Source organism: Saccopteryx bilineata, chromosome X, assembly GCF_036850765.1.
Source record: "Saccopteryx bilineata isolate mSacBil1 chromosome X, mSacBil1_pri_phased_curated, whole genome shotgun sequence".
In the NCBI taxonomy this organism is placed as follows: Eukaryota; Metazoa; Chordata; class Mammalia; order Chiroptera; family Emballonuridae; genus Saccopteryx; species Saccopteryx bilineata.
Window position 1 is genome coordinate 90,676,899 of NC_089502.1, and position 23,232 is coordinate 90,700,130.

The window sequence follows — 23,232 nt, forward strand, 5'->3', positions numbered from 1 at the left end:
GTGCAGATGCTTTTCACTTACTGTACTCTTATTTGAGAAGATAGTTCTTCGTGCCTCCTTAATTAAATCATGATTGACTTTGTCATTTTAAACCTAATATTATCACCATATGAATCTCTTATTAACGTGAATTTAGGATATATTTTAAGACAGAGGTGGTAATAAAAAAGATGTAACTGATTTAACCTGTTGTCAGCTTCTGTTCTCATCTTAACACTGAACCTCCAGTTATGAGCTTATTCTGACTCTGTGTTGGCCTTGGTAGTATCCTTGATCCACCAAAAGTTCTTAAGGCAAGCCAGAATTTAATTCCTATTTATTAAAGGTCTAACTACATAATTCTGACTAAAATTTGAGTTACATGCATCATAAGTGATAGTTTACTAAGTTACTAATAAAAGATAACAGCTTCAGGAATATAGATTGGCTTAGTTTATATTAGGGAGATTATGTTAATTAGATAAGTGATATTATAATGTCACATGTAATTGAGATAATAGCTCTTATAATTGTTTTAGGTGTGATAATGATACTATGGTTATATTTAAAAGGAATATTCACCATCCCATCCCCCTTTTTTAAAGTAGTTGCTGAAATAGTTATGAATGAAATTATATTCAGGATTTGTTTCCAAATAATCCTGGGTGAGGTAGGGAGGGAATAGAGAGTGAGGGGAATGGTTAGATAAAAGAATTTGACCCTTCATAATTTTTGAGGATTGGAAGTAGGTATATGTACGAATTCTCCTTTTGTATGTTTTAGAAATTTTCCATTAGTCTTACATGGCCTAAGTCTTATGGTGTTTTATAATTAGGATCCCATGTTTTCTAGAATAAAAAAAGAGTTCTTATTCAGATAAAACACATTTTTATCATGATCCCTGCCCTGGCATGGGTGCTTAATAAAGTACACAGGAAACAATTACATGCTTCCTTTTTCTCTTCTTTAATATTTATTCAGAAAATGTGGTATTGTGGATACAAAAGTACAAAATAGCTATACTTAAAACTATAGAGAAAGGAGTCTTATGACTTGAAGGGCAGTCAGAATTGCCAGGTTAATAACTACTTAAGAGCAATCTTTTACTTAAGGATATAAAAACTTGATTATACTATTAAGGAAAACACTGGTACCTTTCATTTTACTTCTATTACTAGTATTTCTTAATTTTTCTCCTTTTCAAATATGAATTTGATCACTGAGGGGAAGGGAGAGAGTAGGGTATGCCCAGGAGCATGCATGTAAATGATGTGGAGTAATTTACTAAGTCTCTGTATAGGGTTGGAACCTGTTGGTTCAGTTTATTGCTTACCCTTACTAATTATGTTGAGCCCAGTGTAGGGACAAGAGTTGGCTTGATGTAGAATGGGGGTTTATAGAGGGATATATGGCACTCGAATGCAGAAGAAAAAGAGGACGCCCCCTTTGTTGGCAATGTCAAGTACTTTTTGTGTATGTGACCACAGGTTCTGCAGAGTATATATGGAAGGAGGTTATCCTGAAGGAGAAGTGATGGGTGAAGAACAAATGGTTGGATCTGGCTATATATAAATTATTTACTCCCAGTAAAAATTGTTACCTTTTTTCAGGTCACCCAAGTTACTCATGATCAAGCAGTGGTGCTACAAAGTGCCCTTCAGAGCATTCCTAATCCATCATCTGAATGCATGCTTAGAAACGTGTCAATTCGTCTTGCTCAGCAAATATCTGATGAGGTTAGTATTAAACCTTTAAAGCTCTGAATTCCTGCAAAGTTTTTTTTTCTACATTTGACCTTCTGTTAATTTAGAAATAATCTTGTCACAATTTAGGGCTTAATTTTCCTAGGCCTACTCCCTTTAATCACTCAATCTAAAGAAATTTGCCTTGACGTTAATTTTATCTGATATCAATGTTAGTGCTTTCTGGCTTTAATATCTTTATGCACAGTAAATAGCATGCTTTTAAAGTTTATAATTTAATGAATTTTGACATACATATATATGCGTGAAACCACCCCCACAATCAAGACATAGAACATTTCTATTGTGCTTATGTGCCTCTTTGCAGTCCATTCTTCCCTTCACTCCTGGTCTCACTGATCTTTGGTCAGAGTATACTAGTTTTCATTTTCTGGAATTTTATACAGGTAGACTCAAACTGTGTTCCTTTATATCAGGCTTCTTTCCACTCAGAATAAGGACTGAAAATTGTCTGTGCTGTGTGAGCCAGTAGTCCATTCCTTTTTTTTATTGCTGAGTAGTATCCCATGGTGAATATTTCACATTGTGTTTATCCATTACTTGATGAAGGACATTTGTTTTCCTTTTTTTGGTCCTGAATAAAATTACTGTGAATGATCTATACAAGTATTTTTGTGGACACAGGTTTTTCTTTATTTTGGGTTAAAAAAACAAGAAGTGGTATAGATCACCTTTGTAGTCTTTGTAAAATTCTTTTGAAAGTAGTATGAGTTGTAGTCTTTGTAAAATTCTTTTGAAAGTAGTATGAGGCTAGATAATAATTTGGAGTGTGTACTTTTTGGTATTGCTATTAAACAAAAAATGGTACAAAGAGACCCTGAAGAAAATGAGTGACACTGCTTCATAACCATTCCTATTCCTTTATAGAGAGAAATGTTTCTGACTTTTTAGTGATTATTCCACTCTAATACTCCTTTAACATTTGTGTTACTTGTTTTGCAGGCTTCAAGATATATGCCTGATATATGTGTAATTAGAGCTATACAAAAAATTATCTGGGCATCAGGATGTGGGGCATTACAGCTAGTATTTAGCCCAAATGAAGAAATCACTAGAATATATGAGAAGGTAAGAATTATCACAGAAATATGTTTCTTTTAAATAAATGTTGCTTAATTGTGTATGAAGCCTAATTATGTCTGCTGTCTTTAAAAAGCCAATGATTTGCATCTCAATAGGTTGAAAATTAACTAGTAGCTATAGTTAAGATGAGAATACAGTAAAATTTTACTTCGAAAATAAAGTGCTTTAGACTCCTACCATGAGACTTATATTTTAACACAAAACTATCTTTTTCTACTTCAAACTGGGGTCAGATATAATTGTCTCATACTGGATTTGATTACTCCCATTCTCTATTATTATTCTTCATCATCTTTTAAAGTGGTCAGAAGTAGAAAGAGTGTTGGCCAATTAGGTGTCAGTCCAACCTTCCATTAGGTTAAGCAAATTAGAGAAGAGCTGTGTTTCACTGATTTTTCTATCATATATCTATGCATGCATGCCCCGGATAGGCTCTTCTGCATATTTAGAAGGGGAAATTAAGTTCTAGGAACCTCTGTGGCTCTGTATAGCTTCCCTTTTATGGCCAATATTACTCTGACTTGCCTGGGATGTATGTTGGGTCCTATGGTGTCTATGTGGTACCATGCTGTGGATTTATTCAGCTAGTATTTGACTATTGGTTCTTTTTCAGGCATGTACTGTAAATACTAGTTTTTGATAAAGTCAGATTAGAATTTATTAACTACCTACCCAAGCATATTTTAGGTTGTAAAACCTTTAGTACCTTCCTTAACAATTGTCTAAGACAATTGCTTTATTTTTTTTTAAGACAATTGCTTTAGAATAAAGTGGCACTGTTGGTAAGCTACATGATAGAACTACTAGTCAAAAGTACCTTACTACAGTGCCAGAGTAGTTTTCTAGAATAGAATGATTGTTGGTGCAAAAGTACACAACTCAGAAGGTCTCTTAAGAACCTGGAGGGACAGAGAAGCAGATGGTGATAGGGTCATTGTGCTCCTTCAGCTCTCTTTGGGAAGTAGCAAAATACTGGAATTAGATTTCATTGTGTGTTGTAGTCATTTCCATACTATTCAAGGGTCCTCAAGAGTTGCAGATCAAGAGTCTGGTGCCAAATGGTTTGAGTAGGTATGTTTTAAGCACTAGCTTGAAGTTGTGTGAACTTTTTATTAAAATGCATTTCTAGATAATTTGTCTCCATCATTTTACAGTCCAATACGGGCAATGAGCTGGACTTGGAAGACGAACAGGTTTGCTGTGAAGCATTGGAAGTGATGACGTTATGTTTTGCCTTGATTCCAACAGCCTTAGATGCTCTTAGTAAGGAAAAGGCTTGGCAGACATTCATTATTGATTTACTATTGCACTGTCACAGCAAGTAAGTGTCTTTTTTGATTATAAGAAACTTGATCTTATTTTTTTCTTTTTTAAGTGAGAGGAGGGGAGCATACATAACTTTAAAAAACAGTCGAGGATAGCATAAGTGACAAAACTTTGACAACCTGATCAAAGTTATGGACCTTCTCCCCAGAAAATCTGTACTCATGACTTCAATTTACATGGGTTCACTGGACTGAGCCCATAGAGCATATAAAATCCCTCTGATTTATAATACCATGTATGGTTTCAGAAACCTAAAAACATCAGGAAAGAAGTTAGTACAGAGAATATATGTCAAATTTCTTATATTGAACTCTAGTTGATTCTAAGCTCTCTGCCAGCTAGTACAAAGACAAACATGATAGTTACCCACAAAATGTACTTTCTAATGTCTATCAGATAGACAAGTGTTTAGTCAGCAGATCCGTATGTCACATTGTTCTCAGTGTCAGAAACTCTGGCATCAACAAAGCAAATCTTTGGCCTGAAAGAGCTTGCTTCTAATGGAGACAGAGCACCATCTTGTGAACAGAAAGTATTTATACATTTGTTAAATGTTTCTTAGCACCTACTATATGCCAGAGACACCATTTTATGTTCTGGAGGCACAGAAGACTAAATAAATGATGTCTCTGCCCTCTTGGAGCTGTATTCTGGTGAGATCTATAAAGTATGTTTGTTTGTTTTTAAACTAGATCCATAATGAGCAAGCAGAGTTATCTGTATTGAGAGCATAAGCAAATTTTTCTTGTGTGTCATCATAGAATATAATACAGTGGCTGTCAATATTTAGCACACATTAGAATCACCTGCTAGATTTATTGAACCATAGTTTGCTGGGCCCCACCTTCACTGTTTCTCATTTGACAGGTTTAGGGTAAAACCTGAGAATTTGCGTTTGTGACAGTTCCCAGAAGCTTCTGATTTGGGGACATCTGTCTACAGCAATATCCTTATTGTAATTGCAACAGAATCCCTACAGCATTGTTTGTTCCAAAGCACAATTGAATAAAAGTTCTGTGGACGGCTCACTGTGGGGCATCTTATATCGAGGGGATCATTTCTTGTTTCTTTTTCCAAGAAAAGGGTGTTAGATTATATCCCTCAACCCCTTCACTGACAGTTTGAGGTTATAGTTCTTGACAAATTCATCTATGTATGTTGTTGACTTTTATGGGGGTGTTAACTTGTATTTTACTTTTTAATTTACCTACCTCTATTCCCCACCCCCAAAGAGACCAGGGTTGTAATCTTTTTCTTTTTTTTTATGAAAATAATATACTAATATGAAACATTTTTATTTCAGAACTGTTCGCCAGGTGGCACAGGAGCAGTTCTTTTTAATGTGTACCAGATGTTGCATGGGACACCGGCCTCTACTTTTCTTCATTACTCTGCTCTTCACTGTTTTGGGGGTGAGACAGTTTTTATTATGTTTATCAATGTGATTCATTCTTTAAACAAGGTACATTCAGGAATTTGTGCTTTTAGATTGTATAAAAGTTAAAGCAGTCTATATTTGTTAATAAAATAGTATTAGACCCTGGCCGGTTGGCTCAGTGGTAGAGCGTTGGCCTGGCGTGCAGAAGTCCCGGGTTCAATTCCCGGCCAGGGCACACAGGAGAAGCGCCCATCTGCTTCTCCACCCCTCCCCCTCTCCTTCCTCTCTGTCTCTCTCTTCCCCTCCCGCAGCCGAGGCTCCATTGGAGCAAAAATGGCCCGGGCACTGGTGATGGCTCCTTGGCCTCTGCCCCAGGCACTAGAGTGGCTCTGGTCGTGACAGAGCGATGCCCCGGAGAGGCAGAGCATCGCCACCTGGTGGGCAGAGCGTAGCCCCTGGTGGGCGTGCCGGGTGGATCCTGGTCGGGTGCATGCGGGAGTCTGTCTGTCTGTCTCTCCCCATTTCCAGCTTCAGAAAAATAAAAAAATAAAAAGTATTAATTTCACATAGTATTTTAGTCATCTACTCTAGTTAACTTTGAATTTTTGAAAAGCGAATTCTAAACATGGACATGTAAATTCATAGTATTCTACTTTATTGTTTCAGAGCACAGCCAGAGAGAGAGCTAAACATTCAGGCGACTATTTCACTCTTTTAAGGCATCTTCTTAATTATGCTTACAATAGTAATATTAATATACCCAATGCTGAAGTTCTTCTCAATAATGAAATTGATTGGCTTAAAAGAATTAGGGTAAGTTGCATTTAATACTGTGTTTTTACCATATTGATAAATTAAGTAGTTTATTGATAGTTTATAGTTTTGAGCATTTTGGTTAAATGAAAAACACCAAAGAATAGTTAAGAACTTGGACCAAAGAATATACTCTGCATTGGTGGGTATTAGTAACTGATGAATCACAGAATGAATGCATAACTAGTTCTTTGAAATGCTTTGTTTTACTTGAGACTTGGAATACTGATATTTCACTCTCTTTCATTTTAGAATTTTAGGCTTGATTATAAATTTTCATCTTTTGAAAAGTATTCTTGATGAGTCTGATAATAGACTAGGACTAGATTCTTGATCTTAAGACCTGGTACTTTTGACTTAGAATTGTATGGGAATTTCTGAGATACAAATCTTTTACAAAGCTTTTAGCCTTCAGTCATTTGTAAGTCCTACTTCTAGAAAGTTTTGAAGAGAAATTGCTTAGAATAGAAAGATTTGGGGTAATTTCTTCAAGTCTGTTTAGCCTTCTCTTGTTTTGGCTCCTCCCTTCCTTGCTACCTCCCTTTCATAAGTTGGACATTTGATATTTTTTCTTTGCCAGGATGATGTTAAGAGAACAGGTGAAACGGGTGTTGAAGAGACGATCTTGGAAGGCCACCTTGGGGTAACAAAAGAGTTACTGGCCTTTCAAACCCCTGAAAAAAAGTATCATATTGGTTGTGAAAAGGGAGGTGCTAATCTCATTAAAGTAAGTTCTAATGTCTTGGTCCTAAAGTAGTTATAGCCTTCTAAATTTTGTATATAAATAGAATTTTGTTACTACTATGTATTTTATAAAGTAAATAAGCACTATTTCAATTTTTCTTTTTAGAAAATCTGAATTTTTTACTTTATCAGCATAAAATGAGACAAACTTCTATTTTGTAAAACTATCGTATCATTTCTTTAATAAGCTGCTTCTAGTATATGGTAATTCAAGGAATCAAGAATCATTTCAGTGACTTTTATTTTTCTTCAAAATGTTTTGGTACATGTGATTAAAGGACTAAACTTGTCACCTCACTCTTGATACTAAAAAAAATTGTTTTTTAACCTGTGAAATTGAGTATGGTTGTGTTTTAAAGTGGAATCTTCTTATTAGAAAATCCAAGCAAATTTTTTGAGATGTAATGAGATCTGGGGTCCTGATAAGTCGTTTGATGTTACTTTTCAAGATCCCAAGAGACTTTTCTTCCCTTAAAAAATATATATACATGTATAGCTATATATTATATATTTGTGTGACATATAATCTATAACATTTAATGTGGGATGTATACTATATCATTGCTAATGCATAATCCTTTTACATCTTTCATAGGAGTTAATTGATGATTTCATCTTCCCTGCATCCAATGTTTACCTGCAGTATATGAGAAATGGAGAACTGCCAGCTGAACAGGCTATCCCAGTCTGTAGTTCACCGGCTACCATTAATGCTGGTTTTGAGTTACTTGTAGCATTAGCTGTTGGCTGTGTGAGGAATCTCAAACAGATAGTAGATTCTTTGACTGAAATGTATTACATTGGCACAGCAATAACTAGTAAGTATTTTAAAATGCAATGTTATGATAACATAATTCAGATTCTGTTTTTCTTTTAGTGCACATCCTCAGCTCACGCTTTTCTTTCAGCCTCTAGTTTAGTTTAACATTTTTAGCAAATGAATGTATATTTTCATTTAAGACCATTACAGTCGAAGAACGTTAATGTCAGAGTTTTCACATGTGTTTTAAATTCTTTCTATAAGCGGTACAACGATATTTCTATTACTTCCAGGTTTATATTAGGTGTAGAGGGACAGATGTATGGTGAATAGCAATTCTCACAGAACTTTTAAATTTGCTCTTCAAAATAACATTGTGGTTGTAGGCAAAGCAAGTGGACTCTTATTACTGCATTTATTAGGAAGGAAACAGACTTACCTGAAGAAGGTAAAAGAGTTGATAAATGTCAGAACCAGGATGTGAACCCAGGGGATGTTGATGTATTTGTATAGCATTTTATGCCAGAATGATTTTTGAAGGTGCTTTTAAAAACATACAAAAGTAGAAAGTTCATAATGACTAAACTATAAAACTTAAAGTTAGCATGTAGGAGTTAGCATCCTACAATCTTGAGACTACTAATACTGCCATTAGAAGTAACATTAGATCAAAGCAAGGGTTCACAGATGGTGGGGTATAAATATCTATATAGTGATAATATGTTGCTGTGTCTCTTAGGTTTGTTGAGGTTGAAATGCAAACTTGGAGCACAACTTCAGGTGAATGTAGGAATTGTGGAATTGTTGCTAATGTTACTTTATTAGCGTAATACAGATAAAAGTGGAAAAATGGTTGTATTAATACTATAAGAATCTTGTATCTTCTTTCAGCATGTGAAGCACTTACTGAATGGGAATATCTGCCACCTGTTGGACCTCGCCCTCCAAAAGGATTTGTGGGGCTGAAAAATGCTGGTGCTACTTGTTACATGAATTCTGTGATTCAGCAACTCTACATGATTCCCTCCATCAGGAATGGTATTCTTGCCATTGAAGGCACAGGTAGTGATGTAGATGATGATATGTCTGGGGATGAGAAGCAGGACAATGAGGTAAATTTTATTTAGCATTTTTGTTTTCTGTGTTTGAAATTCTGGTACCAGATACTGTACTCTCTTAGGGAGTGTTGTACTATCATTTGACCTATTGAAATATATTTGAAAATATAGCTAGAATCTCCTGGCATGGACTGTCTACCAGACATTAAACTACAGTTAATTTTTATGATAATTTTATATGTCTTTAAAGCAACAGTTAACATACCCATATTTTTTGTGAAGTGTTTAATATAACCTGGAGTTTGTGTGACAATAAGAATCTTCATTTTCAGTAATAGTTTAAATTCTATTTTCACTTTTCTACTTGATATTTTTAATTATATTATGTCCATTAATTCATGCCAAGTTGTATACTATGCCAGTTTCATTATTCATACTTGCTTTTAGGTTACTTTTACATTTGTCCCAGATCATAGCTCTTCTTGTTGAGGCAATAAACTTCGCTCTAGTTTAAATGTTACATGGTCTTGTGACAAAATTGAGGCTGCCTAATGAGTATCCAATGCACAATAAAGCTATAGACAAATTAGGTTGTAATGGAAGTAAGTTGACATGACTACAACATAGCTCTTTAAAGAGAGAATATGGCAAAACTTAAGTTGTCGCGTTTGTATCTACCCTGTATCTCTTTGTTTTTATTTTGCCATTCCTTGTTCATACATAGTGTTGGTGAGAACTGAAGAGAGAAGCCAGAATCTGTTTTAATTGTAGTAAATATATTGAATGGTTCTTTCCTCATTCCCTATTATCTTCAGTCACCAAAGCTATTTGCTCTGGAGTCACCTATAGGACTTCTGAAACAGCTCTTCCCCAAACCTACTGGACTACATCATCCAGGAAGTGGGATCTGGGCATCTTTATCTTTTAAAAAAGCTTCACAATGGATGCTTACACCCATACCTGGTTAAGAACCACTGCTTCAAGTGAAAATTGAAATTCCGATTCTAGTTTTGTACCCTCTCACATCTCTGGAATATTGAGTTAAGCATAGTCAGAGATGCCTGATTACACTGGCAATAAGTAAATAAGGCAGACAAAATATAATACAGTTTCAAGTAAGTTGTTCCACCTTTGTTCTCTTCCAATAAGGCATACCCTTTTTTTTTATGTTGTCTTCGTACTCCACTACATTGTTTTTGTCTGTGTGATTGTTTCCTTCCCTAGACTGAATTTCTTGTGGGCAGGGACTAGATATTTTCTATTTCAATATTAAATGTCTCACACAATTTTGCAGGCACTAGTTTCTTTCTGTCTCTAGGAATTAGACTGTTGTATTTACCTCACATAATTGGAATCATACCATGTTTCTCTTTTTGTGACTGGCTTATTTCACTTAACATACTGTTCTCAAGGTTTATCCATGTCATACCATATGTCAATTTTTTCCCCTTTTAAGGATGAATATTATCCCATTTTGTGGATAGATACTGCATTTTATTTTTACCAGTTGACACTTGGGTTGCTTCACCTTTGGGCTATTTATCCTGCTATGAACATAAATGTACAAATATCTGAGACCTTTCTTTCAGTTCTTTTGGGTATGTACCCAAAAGTGGAATTGCTGGATCATGTGGTGATTCTTTTTTTTTTTACAGAGACGGAGAGAGTCAGAGAGAGGGATAGACAGAGACAGACAGGAATGGAGAGATGAGAAGCATCAATCATTAGTTTTTTGTTCCACGTTGCAACACCTTAATTGTTCATTGATTGCTTTCTCATAACGTGGCTTGACCTCGAGCCTTCAGCAGACTGAGTAACCCCTTGCTTGAGCCAGCGACCTTGGGCTCAAGCTGGTGAGCTTTTGCTCAAACCAGATGAGCCCTTGCTCAAGTTGGAGACCTTGGGGTCTCGAACCTGGGTCTTCCGCATCCCAGTCCGATGCTCTATCCACTGCGCCACCACCCGATCAGGCGGTGATTCTATTTTTAATATTTTAAGGAGTCTTTTTTTACAATGGCTACACCATTTTACATTTCTACCAATCATATACAAAGGTTCCTATTTATTTGTTACAGAGCTAATAAGTTATCCACATAATCCTAACAATAGCTACAACAAAGAATGTGTTGTCCCCATTTACATATGAGGAAGCTGAAGCTTAGGGGAAGTAACTTGTACAGTTACCTAGCTTTCAAGTGCAGAGCCTGGAATTTGTGTCCAGTTCAGTCTAAGTTAATCACTGCACTGTGTTGTGTTATTTGTATTATTTCTGATACATAGGGTTATTCCTTTAGAATAACTCTTGTGAAATGTTGGAGATAAACACTATTACTGTAAATTAAAACTTATGAGTTAAAAGTTAAGTGCTTTGGAAATAAGAACTAGACATATAAGTCGTTTGTTCACTCTTTGGCATTTGTCTCAACATGTTTTACTATACTTTCAAGTTAGATTAGCTCACTAATGATACTTTTTTATTTCTAGAGCAATGTTGATCCCAGAGATGATGTATTTGGATATCCTCAACAATTTGAAGACAAACCAGCATTAAGTAAAACAGAAGATAGGAAAGAGTACAATATTGGTGTTCTAAGACATCTTCAGGTCATCTTTGGTCATTTAGCTGCTTCTCGACTACAGTACTATGTGCCCAGAGGATTTTGGAAACAGTTCAGGTAAACTATGGATGGGTAGTAATAGTGATACTGCCTAAACCTTTGTGAACTTCTTGATGCACTACATTAAATTTATAGAATATATGTCAGTAGATACCTTTATGTTTAATGTTTAAGTAATAGTAATACTCAAGCTTTACTTCTCAGTTAGGTTTTGTGTTTTGTGTTTTGTTTTGCTCATTGTCCTCGGAGGAGATAGAAAGTAAGGAAAGGCAGCATTCTTTAGTCTTTTAAGATGTTAATTTTTTATTTTTGTTTTGAAAACTTTTCATATTTATTGAAGTAGGTAAAATAATATGAACCCTTGTGTGTGCACCCTACTTTGAACAGTTACCAACTCTTGGCCGATTTTGTTTAACCTACATTTCTGTCTACTTTCCAGATAGTTTTGAAGCAAATCTCAAGTACATAAATATGTCAGTGTGTATCTTCAATGTCTTTTTAAAAATATTACCATAATGTTAACCCTTTTTTTTAATGCTTAATATCCTTGTCAGTCAGTGTTTGAAATTATCAAGTTATCTCATAATTGTTTTTTACTATTCATTTTTTATAGTAAATCAGGATCCAAATTAAGTCCATATACCAAAAGTTTGTTATGCCTCTATAGTCTCTTCTAATTTTTTTTACTCTTGTCATTTTTGAAAGGAAAAAGGTACCCAGTCTTTACCCTGTTAATTTTCCCACCATCTGGATTTTGTTGATAAGATCCCTGTGGTATTTTAGTAAATTATTTTCCTCAGCCTCTTGTATTTCCTATAAATAGGTAGTGAGCTCTAGAGGCTTAATCAGATGGGAAGTTTATATTTTAATCATTGCCTATTATGTGTCATGCACTGTGCATACCAGAGTACAACTACATAATTTTACTGTGTATACAAAAGGCTATGATCCTTTGTAGCAATGGGGTTTTTAAATAGTACTCTTCAGAATCCCTTCACGGTATCTTGCATACTGCTGATAGCAAGAGAAGGAGAGGATCACCTGATGTCCCCTGGTTTCTTTTGAAACCACTGTAGTACAGTGACTTCCCTATGACTCACCATAGATGCCTCTGATTCTCCTAACTAGGCTGCATGTACCACCCTCCTTCCCAGTTCTGCTTTTGCTCTTTCAGTCCCCATCACCTAGCATACCCCTCACCTTCTGCTCTGACTCTTCCAATTCTCTTTCTTCCACTTGCTTGTCCCATCCCAGTCATAAGGCTTTTACATTATCTACACTTTAGTCATGTAATATACTCTTTATAAATTCCATCGTACCCCCAGAAGTTTTAGCTTGAAATTATTTTATTAAGTTGGGGGAGGAGAGAAATGAGAAGCATCAACTCATAATTGAGTCACTTTAGTTGTTCATTGATTGCTTCTCATATGTGCCTTTACTGGGGGTTCAAGCCAAGCCAGTGACCCCTTGCTCAAGCCAACAACCATGGGATCATATTGATGATCCCACACTCAAGCCTGGCGATCCCGTGCTCAAGCCAGTGACCTTGGCTTTTCAAACCTGGGACTTCAGCATCCCAAATCAACACTCTGTGCACTGCGCTGCCACTGGTCAGGCTAGCTTGAAAAACCAGTTGAGAAGGTAAAGAAGAACCTATAATAATCACCTTTATGTTATACTCTTCCCCTCCTGCAGCCAGTGGTTCAAGTGGTTTGCGCATTGGCCCCAGGTGCTATAAGTAGCTCAGTTGATTCAGTCATTGGCCCCAGACGGGTTGGCAGGTAGATCCTGGTCAGGGCACATGTGGGAGTCTGTCTCATTATCTCCCTTCATCTCAAAGGGAAAAAAATAGAAAAAAAAGGAAAAAAATGAATAAATATAATCTTTGCAGTATATCTGAAATTTAAGCAAAAGATAAAAAATAAGTAAAATAGTTATAACATCTTAAGAGTGAGATTCACCACGCCATTTTAATAGCTTCTTCAGTTGGGTTCAAAATGCATGCGTATACCATATTACCCAAAGAAACCATCCTTCTTGGAGCCATACTATTCATCAGCCATATCAGGAATTGCATGACAGTTCTCCACTGGGCTACCACTCTTACCATGAATCTCATATTCTTCCCCACTGCAGTCTATATGTAAATAGGATTTATTTTCATTCTACTTCCTCACATAATTCAGGAATAAAATCTGTTTTATATGCTGTCATTTGTGGCTATATTGCCCCCCTAATGAAATACATATGCATATATTGTTCTGGTAGTGTCACACCTTACATGTTTTATTCCATTCCTTTCTTAGGCTTTGGGGTGAGCCTGTTAATCTACGTGAACAGCATGATGCTTTGGAATTTTTTAATTCATTGGTGGATAGCCTAGATGAAGCTTTGAAAGCCTTAGGACATCCCGCTATGCTAAGTAAAGTCTTAGGAGGTTCCTTTGCTGATCAGAAGATTTGCCAAGGCTGCCCACATAGGTAAGTGCTATTTACATGTTTAAAGTTTATGTTGTACTGTTTCTTTACTAACAAAAATAAAATTTTTACTAACAGTTTTGTATAAAAGTGGAGTGTGCCACTGATTACTACTAAAGACCTGAGACTGGATGAATTATATAATGTATATACCATTTCATACTCTCACATTCTCTTATGTATAAATGGCATTTTCCATACAGATAACAGGTGTTACTTATAAATACTCTTTTATTTTAAAATTAAAATAATTATAATATTACAAATACGTTTAGAAGATGATAGACATGGAGCACAATTTCCTATACAAATGAAAGTATTAACTTTTAAAATACCATTGATTATATTCATTGCCCTTAAGGTGCGTTTCTACACAGAACATTGCAAGAGTTGACTAAAAAAAATTTTTTTCACTTAAAAGGGAAATTGTTTGATTAGGGCTCTTCTTGAAAATAATTCAGTAACTATTAAAACTTCATTACTGATGATGTTTATGCCTATTACATGGGAGTTTTCCTTTGGAATTTCTTTTGTATATTATCGGTTGATGTTGGTTTGAAATTGGTTTTGCCAAAAATCACAGTAAGTAGTATTTTCTACAAACCCAAACAGTATTATATGTAGTCATGGGTTGTGTGTGAATATAGTTGTTGGTGGTGGTGGGGTAATGCTTTATTTTTGAACACGGAAATGATTGGGAGAGTATAATGCTATATGAATGAAAATTTCTATTAGGTTAAAGCATTCATTCAGGTAAAGAGCATGTAATAGTTCACTTAGCCTGGATAACTTTTGGTCCTTTTGAAAGACATTTTACTTTTAAGTAGACACTAAAATTGTCAATTTGACTTGTTTTAAATGCTGATAAAATAGCTGAGTCTTTAGTCATCTCTTCTTGTTAGTCCTTGGTTTGTTTTAGACAATTACCGAATTTATTTGGAAATTACTGGTTTTCTTAGCTAAGTGAAAATGTCCAGAGATCATGATCTTAAGTAAAATCCCTAAAATTAAAATACCTGCTCTGCAACTGAACTAGTCTTATTCTTGTTACATGCCAGAAGTTTACATAAAGAGTTCCAACTCTGTTTTAGGGCATTATTTGTCTAGAACAAGGGTTAACAGACTTGACCATAGGTCAAATCCAACCCTGCATGTTTTTGTAAAGTTTTATTGGAACATACCCACTGCTTTACTGTCTGGCTGGCTCGCTTCTACTGTCATAGTAACAGCAGAGTTGAGTAGTTGCTGCAGAGACCTCACATTTTATTACAGAATAAAAATTCTGTAATATTTACTATCTGGCCTTTTACAGCAAATTTTTTGCTAACTTACCAACTTAGAATGTCCTATTTTTTAACTTGGAATCATAAGATTAACTTTTTTATCTTCTATGAGCTATTCCCTGATTATAGCAGCAATTGACCTAATGCCTACTTCGTATTCCATTCCTGTCACTTACAAATGCTTTTATTTATGTACCTGTCTTTTTTCCCAAAGAATATTGAAAAGCCCTAAATATGAGGGAATGTCTTAAACATTAACTGTCCCACAGTGCTTTTCACATGGAAAGAACTCTCAATATATTTGTTGAATGAATGGATTTGATTGTCGACAATGTGTTCTCCACATCCCATGCTCTGAATTTATGAATGTCTTATCAGAAATCTGAAAATTGCTTTAGCAGAAAATTGCCACAAGGTGGCAGTCTGGCTCCAACTCAGATTGCTTATCCTGTATTCATTCATGTGTTCAAACTTGTACCTTTAGTATTTAGTAAGGTTGCCATTAAAGGAAAGGAGGAACATTTTAAAATTCAGTCCATTAATAGTTTAAAATGTCCTTTTCAGAACTTAAATTCATGCTTTGGCATGAATTGCTTTCTAAACTGATGACAGTGGAAGCAGCATAATAGACTATAAAGAGCATAAGCTGTGAAACCAGACAGACCTGGCTTTAGAACACCGTTTCACTTGGTAATCTTTACCGGCTTAACCTTTCTGTGTTCTATTTTCCTCAGCTCTGAAGTGGAGATGGTGATATTTCTCTAGCAGATTTGTCCTGAAGACAAAGAACCTAGTATATACAATGTGTAAACAACCTAATGTAGTGCTCAGCACAGGATAAGTGGCAATAAATGAGTAACTGTCATTTATTAGCAGCATTCTGACTTAATGGGTTTTATGTTGTGTTATAAATATTGCAGATGTCCATAGCTAAATGTTTAGAAGACTAAGGAATAAATCCTTTTTGATCATTTTTAAAATATTTTTAGATACGAGTGTGAAGAATCTTTCACGACTTTGAATGTAGACATTAGAAATCACCAGAATCTTCTTGATTCTTTGGAACAGTATGTCAAAGGAGATTTATTAGAAGGTGCAAATGCATATCATTGTGAAAAATGCAATAAAAAGGTATGAAGTATCCAGTTTTGTTTATAGTAATTATGATTGTTTTAATGGATTTGGAAGAAGTTTGATTGTTTTTGTCGTCAAAATTCACCTTTTTACTCCCTATCCTGCTTTGTTATAGTTGTAGCAGAGAGGTAGTTAAGATGGTAACTGATTTAAAGGTTTGTTGGGGGAAAAAGATTGAGTGAAAGTAGTCTCATAGGGCTAGGGAAAACAAGTAAGGAAGGTGAGCCACTTAGAAGCCATATTAGCTTAGTATTACATTCTCTTGTCTGAGTTACACGGAAATTTTTCATTCATACTCAACCAGACTGCTGTTGAAATCCTCAAAGCTGTAGACTTGTGGAATCTATCATTTCATCTCATGTCCAGAGTTACTTGTTAAGACCAAGAAGTTGTCTAAAATTGTTACTTTATTCAGCCATATAAGATTTCTCCTACCACTTGTTTTTTCATACCACTTGGATCAGATTTTTAGATCATCTACCTGATTAGTTTTTATCTGTGGGCACATAGCTCTTTTTTTTTTTTTCTTTTTTGGAAAGACACTTCACATATGCACACGTGCAGTAAATAATGTGTGTCTTTTTGGGCTCCCGAATGCTCTCACATCGATCTCACTTGTGTGTTTTTTGTTTGTTCTTTTTGGGGTTTGTTTGTTGGTTTTTTTTTACCATATATACCACTTAGAGAGGCATTAAAGTCTAATGCTTGAGGGAGAGTTATAAAGCCGAACTGCCTGCCACCTATAGCTCTGAAATTTGAGGCACTTAATCTCTGCGAGTCCTAGCCTTCATCCTTAAACTGTTGAGAGGGTTGTGAGGATTGAATGTGTTGCCATTTGGGCAGCACCTAGTATATTACTTGGTACCTAATAACCAATAAATATCAGTTGCTATTATGTTTCTTCAGTTAACTCATAGAAAACTACACCTTCATTAGAGTAATGGTATCAGACAAATACAGTAATAATGGTTAATTAACAACAATATAGAAACCAGACAGCAAGTAATGTCTATTTTAGTAGTTTTTGCAATTTATAATAAATGGCATCAGCTGTTTCCATATTAGTTTTAGTTCATATTTTTAAAACTAGTACCTGTGGTAGAATTACCTTGATTCTGTTCTTTATCATGTATTTGTTTATACATAAAATTTCAGATTAGTCTTAAGAAAAATTGCTAATGTTACTCCGATAAATTTAATTTAAAAAGAGAACTTAATACAGTTTTGAAGTTTTTTGAGTGGATTGATTATAAGAGAGCATCTAGTAACTTGCTCTGTTTATTTTAGGTTGATACTGTAAAGCGCTTGCTAATTAAAAAATTACCTCCTGTTCTTGCTATTCAACTAAAACGATTCGACTATGACTGGGAAAGAGAATGTGCCATCAAGTTCAATGATTATTTTGAATTTCCTCGAGAGCTGGACATGGAACCTTACACAGTTGCAGGTGTTGCAAAGCTGGAAGGAGATAATGTAAACCCAGAGAGTCAGTTGATACAACAGAATGAGCAGTCTGAAAGTGAGACAGCAGGGAGCACGAAATACAGACTTGTTGGTGTGCTTGTACACAGTGGTCAAGCAAGTGGGGGACATTATTATTCTTATATCATTCAAAGGAATGGTGTAGATGGTGAGAGAAATCGCTGGTATAAATTTGATGATGGAGATGTAACAGAGTGTAAAATGGATGATGATGAAGAAATGAAAAACCAGTGTTTTGGTGGAGAGTACATGGGAGAAGTTTTTGATCATATGATGAAGCGTATGTCATACAGACGCCAGAAAAGGTGGTGGAATGCTTACATACTTTTTTATGAGCGATTTGACACAATAGACCAATGTGATGAGTTGGCAAGATATATATCAGAGCTTGCTGTCGCCACAAGACCCCATCAGATTGTTATGCCATCAGCCATTGAGAGAAGTGTACGGAAACAGAATGTGCAGTTCATGCATAACAGAATGCAGTACAGTTTGGAATATTTTCAGTTTATGAAAAAACTGCTTACATGTAATAGCATTTACTTAAATCCTCCTCCAGGTAAGTATCAAAAATTTAGCTTCTTAATTTTAAGGTATAACTCTTTATTTGCAGAATTTCCTAGCAAGCGTTAGATGTTTGGTGCTTTACATTTGGTAGTTTTAAAGTCTTATTTCAGAAGACTTGCCTTTGAGTGGTATTTATTATCTTGCTATTTGAAAACAAGAGCTTTTGTTTATTAAAATAATTTGTTTTTGACTCGAACATTAGTTGGAAATGTGCTTTAGGGCAGTGTGTTTCAATTGCCAGTCCACAGTCTAGTACCAGTGCACCAGAAATTTCATGCCAGTCTGCAAAAGCATTAACCACCCTGATGTGTGAAGATTACGGATCCAATGAATACAGACTAATATTTTCATAAAATATCAGGGTGGCTTACTGTTTTGTGGACCAGCACCAGTCTACGGACCGGCAGTTGAAAACTACTGCTTTAGAGAGCTACTAAGAATTACTTCATGAGTAGCCTAAACGTTAGGACTTCATGGTGGAAATATGAACATGTTTGAAAATGGGGTATGGACATAGAAAATTGTTTGATTTTTATGTCTGCATTTTATTTGTAGGGCAAGATCACCTGTTGCCTGAAGCAGAAGAAATCACTATGATTAGCATCCAGCTTGCTGCTAGGTTCCTCTTTACTACAGGATTTCACACCAAGAAAGTAGTCCGTGGCTCTGCCAGTGATTGGTACATTGCTTTGGATTTTCATTCCTATTATACTAGCATTTAGTTTGATTCTTTCATATACTGCTTTATTTTTTCTTGCATATACTGCTTTATTTTTATTTTTTCCAAACCATGGTAATCTTGTTTCAGGTTTGGAATGCAGAATTAAAATCTCTTGGTAGCAAAAGGGAGAGAAATCATATTAAAATAATTATTTACAGTAGATTAAACATGGCCTTTTATTTTTCAAAAGCCAGTTTCACTGTTGATTTTTTTTTAATCTTTGGCATCCCTGTTCAAAAGATTGCAGGATGGTAGTTTAAAAGTTTATAGTGTTTTATCAAGCAACAACTACATTTTAGCTTCCCTCTAGACTAAATACTGCCATTGTAAAGGGGTAAAAAATTTTAGCGAATTTCCTATGTTTCTAATTGTGGATGTTATAATATCTTGATTTAACAACTTTTACTTCTTATATCCAGTGATAAGATGTTTGGGGGGTGCATTGTTTTGTCATTGAACCAAGGGAGAGTTTTGTAGTAGATTTATAGAGAAGTATACAAGAGTTTGTCTGTTTTGTCACTCTGAGAATAGACTGTATCATCGTATTTGGTTTTCAGTTTAATATTAGTACTAGAAGTAACTTCCAGTAGTAAAATGTTTTTGGTTTTTATTTAGGTTATAGAGACCCACCCTGTACGATAGGAAACATGTTACTGAATTGATGTTCATAGATTTGTTTTGTTTTGTCATAGGTATGATGCATTGTGCATTCTTCTTCGTCACAGCAAGAATGTACGTTTTTGGTTTGCTCATAATGTCCTTTTTAATGTTTCAAATCGCTTTTCTGAATACCTGTTGGAGTGCCCTAGTGCAGAAGTGAGGGGTGCATTTGCAAAACTTATAGTTTTTATTGCACATTTTTCCTTGCAAGATGGGCCGTGTCCTTCGCCTTTTGCATCTCCTGGACCTTCTAGTCAGGTAATTGCCCAATTTTTTTCTAATGATTAAGTGTTTACAAATAAATTGTTTCCCGGAAGTTGAAGTCACAAATATATGGGTATCTGTTTTATGTTTACCTAACAAACGTGTACACATGTGCGCACAACATGCAATCTGATGTCTGTGGGTTCCATTAAAAGTACCTCACAGCACGAATAGTGATTATTGGCTCTTTAAAAACTGGAATTTTCTTTGTTGATTCATTTACATGAACTGGCTTAATTGTACACTCACTGTTGCATAGATTTTTTTAAAGATTTTTTTATTACCTTTCTTTATAATTAGAATAGTGTAAAGGCTTTATTATGAAATCTACCTTGGGTCTTCATATTCTCTTTTCTAACTAGCAAACCCTTTTAATCACTTTTGTCATCAGTCCTTCCAGGAACTTCTGCCTGTATTTAACATATATGTGCATGTTCTTTTATGCAAATAGAATTATATCATACCTGACCTTGTTTCTAGAAACAGCTAATGTTTTATCCTTTACAGGCTTATGACAACTTAAGCCTGAGCGATCACTTACTAAGAGCAGTACTAAATCTCTTGAGAAGGGAAGTTTCAGAGCATGGGCGTCACTTACAGCAATATTTCAACTTGTTTGTAATGTATGCCAATTTAGGTAAGTATTTAAGTTTTCATAATTCTATTTAAATGTATTAAATGGAGAAGTCATTTGAGTCAAGTGATAAGAAATAAACTAATCTAAAATAGAAACAATATTCCATAAAACCTATTGTGGGTTTTATCTGAAACACTTTTTTCTTCACTGCACTTTTCAACTTTTATAGTTATGTATGTGTCTTAATCTCTGTAGTAGACACAGGTCAGAATCTTTGTGTCTTAATCATATTTTTATCTCCTAAAGTGGTGGTGCCACATCTGTTTGGTTTTTGAAAATTCTGATTCCTAGACCTTATCTCAACCAGCTGAATTAGAATTCTCAAAGCTAGCACACAAACTCCACATTTCAGAAGGTCCCCAGATGGTTGTTATGTACTCACCAAGTTTGGGTAAAGGACTTGTTTGTACATAAGTTTTTGTTAAACTAACTTAAAATTAAGGATAATATAAATATTCTCTTGAACTACCCTGTTTATATGTTATTACCTCTGTATAACAAAATAACCTTCCTAACATCACCTGATAATATCCTTTCATTTATTCTGTAATACTTCTCTTGAAAGTATGCTATACTTAGTGTCTTATACTTATTCTGTTTTTGATAATGTTCAGATTTTTTGTGTTTTTCCCCGACTAGATTGCAAAGATCTGAGCTTTGCACAGTAACACTTGGTAAATGTTTATTGAATGAAATAAATGGGGCCTGACCAGGCAGTGGCGCAGTGAATTGAGCATCCAGGTTCAAGACCCCAGGTCGCCAGCTTGAGCGCGGGCTCATCTTGTTTGAGCAAAAGCCTACCGGCTTGAACCCAAGGTCGCTGGGTCCAACAAGGGGTTACTTACTCGGTCTGCTGAAGGCCCGCGGTCAAGGCACATATGAGAAAGCAATCAATGAACAACTAAGGTGTTGCAACGCGCAATGAAAAACTAATGATTGATGCTTCACATCTCTCTCCGTTCCTGTCTGTCCCTGTCTATTCCTCTCTCTGTAAAAAATAAATAAATAAATAAATAAATGGGTAGTTAGGAATATCATCAAAAATCCTTCCATTGTCATTTTGATCTTTGTTAATTGGTTGGTGGAGGTAAATTGATTGAACATTTTAAAATAATATATCAATCAGGTGTTAACACAAAATTAAAAAAATATATTTTTAGGCCCTTATATCCAAAATTATGTTCTATACCCAAACATCCCTGTTATTCTAGGTTTTTTTGTGTGTGAACTTAACTAATCACCAAATGATCTGTGGTCCTTTTAACATTGTATTTCCTGTTTCTGTAGTTTGTTGTATTTTTTTTCTCTTACTTTTCATATTGGAAATGTTTGGTTGTTTGCAGTTGAGAAGGAAGAAAAGACAGGCATACTTGGAATTTGTATTTCAGACTTAGAAATACCAAATTTAACAACCAAATTTAGGCATTCACAAGAAACCTATTTTGTTTAACTTTTTACATCATTGCTCTATAATAAAACCTAATTTAAATTTCCCTGTTAAAAAACACAAATCTGCCTGACCTGTGGTGGCGCAGTGGATAAAGCGTCGACCTGGAAATGCTGAGGTCGCCAGTTCGAAACCCTGGGCTTGCCTGGTCAAGGCACATATGGGAGTTGATGCTTCCAGCTCCTCCCCACCTTCTCTCTCTCTCCCTCTCCCTTTCTCTCTCCTCTCTAAAATGAATAAATAAAATTAAAAAAAAAAAAAAAACACAAATCTGTAAAGTTTAATATGAAATTCTAAGATCAGATATGCTTTGGGGTTCTGATTGTTTGGATTTAAGAAAGGTAAGGCAGTGCATATGACCTGCATTACATAACATCCCTATAGCAGGGGTCAAGACAGCATCTTTATCACACACATTAATATTTCTACAGTTAAACATGAATATTCACACTGAGAGGGAATAAATGAACACTGTAAATAGCCTCTTGTCAGTTCAGGCCAGATTTTTTTCCCCACCAAACATATTTTGACACTATGTATGTATGTATGAATGTATTTAGAGACAGAGAGGGACAGACAGGAAGGGAGAGAGATGAGAAGCATCAATTCTTTGTTGCAACACCTTAGTTGTTGATTGATTGCTTTCTCATATGTGCCTTGACTGGGGGGCTACTGCAGACTGAGTGACCCCTTGCTCAAGCCAGCGACCCTGGCTCAAGCTGATGAGCCTTGCTCTAACCAGATGAGCCCTCACTCAAGCTGGCAACCTCGGGGTTTCAAACCTGGGTCCTCCACGTCCCAGTCCAACACTCTATCCACTGTGCCAGTGCCTGGTCAGGTGACACTTGTATTTATAAGAGCTTTTCGAACCTCAGGATTTCAGAGAAGGGATTGTAGACCTGTATTTGTTATACTTGGAACATGGCATAAATAAGAGTCTGTTGCCTAATATGTCATAAAAGCAAATAAAATGGTAATTGCCAAAAATGTATGCTAATGACTAGAATAAGGAAAATATAGAGTGATATGGAAGTATAT

General features: G+C 35.4%; 1 protein-coding gene across 6 annotated transcripts in view; it reads left to right on the plus strand.

Moving 5' to 3' along the window:
• Nucleotides 1–23,232, plus strand: part of USP9X (ubiquitin specific peptidase 9 X-linked) — a 113,888-nt gene that overhangs the window by 79,152 nt on the left and 11,504 nt on the right. For all 6 annotated transcript variants that reach the window (XM_066249801.1, XM_066249802.1, XM_066249800.1 and 3 more), the window contains 15 exons: nucleotides 1,590–1,715; nucleotides 2,685–2,810; nucleotides 3,980–4,146; nucleotides 5,455–5,563; nucleotides 6,196–6,342; nucleotides 6,923–7,069; nucleotides 7,682–7,904; nucleotides 8,738–8,958; nucleotides 11,389–11,579; nucleotides 13,829–14,002; nucleotides 16,272–16,413; nucleotides 17,704–18,457; nucleotides 19,021–19,144; nucleotides 19,879–20,104; nucleotides 20,618–20,747. In XM_066249801.1, coding sequence (XP_066105898.1) covers nucleotides 1,590–1,715; nucleotides 2,685–2,810; nucleotides 3,980–4,146; nucleotides 5,455–5,563; nucleotides 6,196–6,342; nucleotides 6,923–7,069; nucleotides 7,682–7,904; nucleotides 8,738–8,958; nucleotides 11,389–11,579; nucleotides 13,829–14,002; nucleotides 16,272–16,413; nucleotides 17,704–18,457; nucleotides 19,021–19,144; nucleotides 19,879–20,104; nucleotides 20,618–20,747 — 3,007 coding nt within the window. The remainder of the gene's footprint in view (nucleotides 1–1,589; nucleotides 1,716–2,684; nucleotides 2,811–3,979; nucleotides 4,147–5,454; nucleotides 5,564–6,195; nucleotides 6,343–6,922; nucleotides 7,070–7,681; nucleotides 7,905–8,737; nucleotides 8,959–11,388; nucleotides 11,580–13,828; nucleotides 14,003–16,271; nucleotides 16,414–17,703; nucleotides 18,458–19,020; nucleotides 19,145–19,878; nucleotides 20,105–20,617; nucleotides 20,748–23,232) is intronic.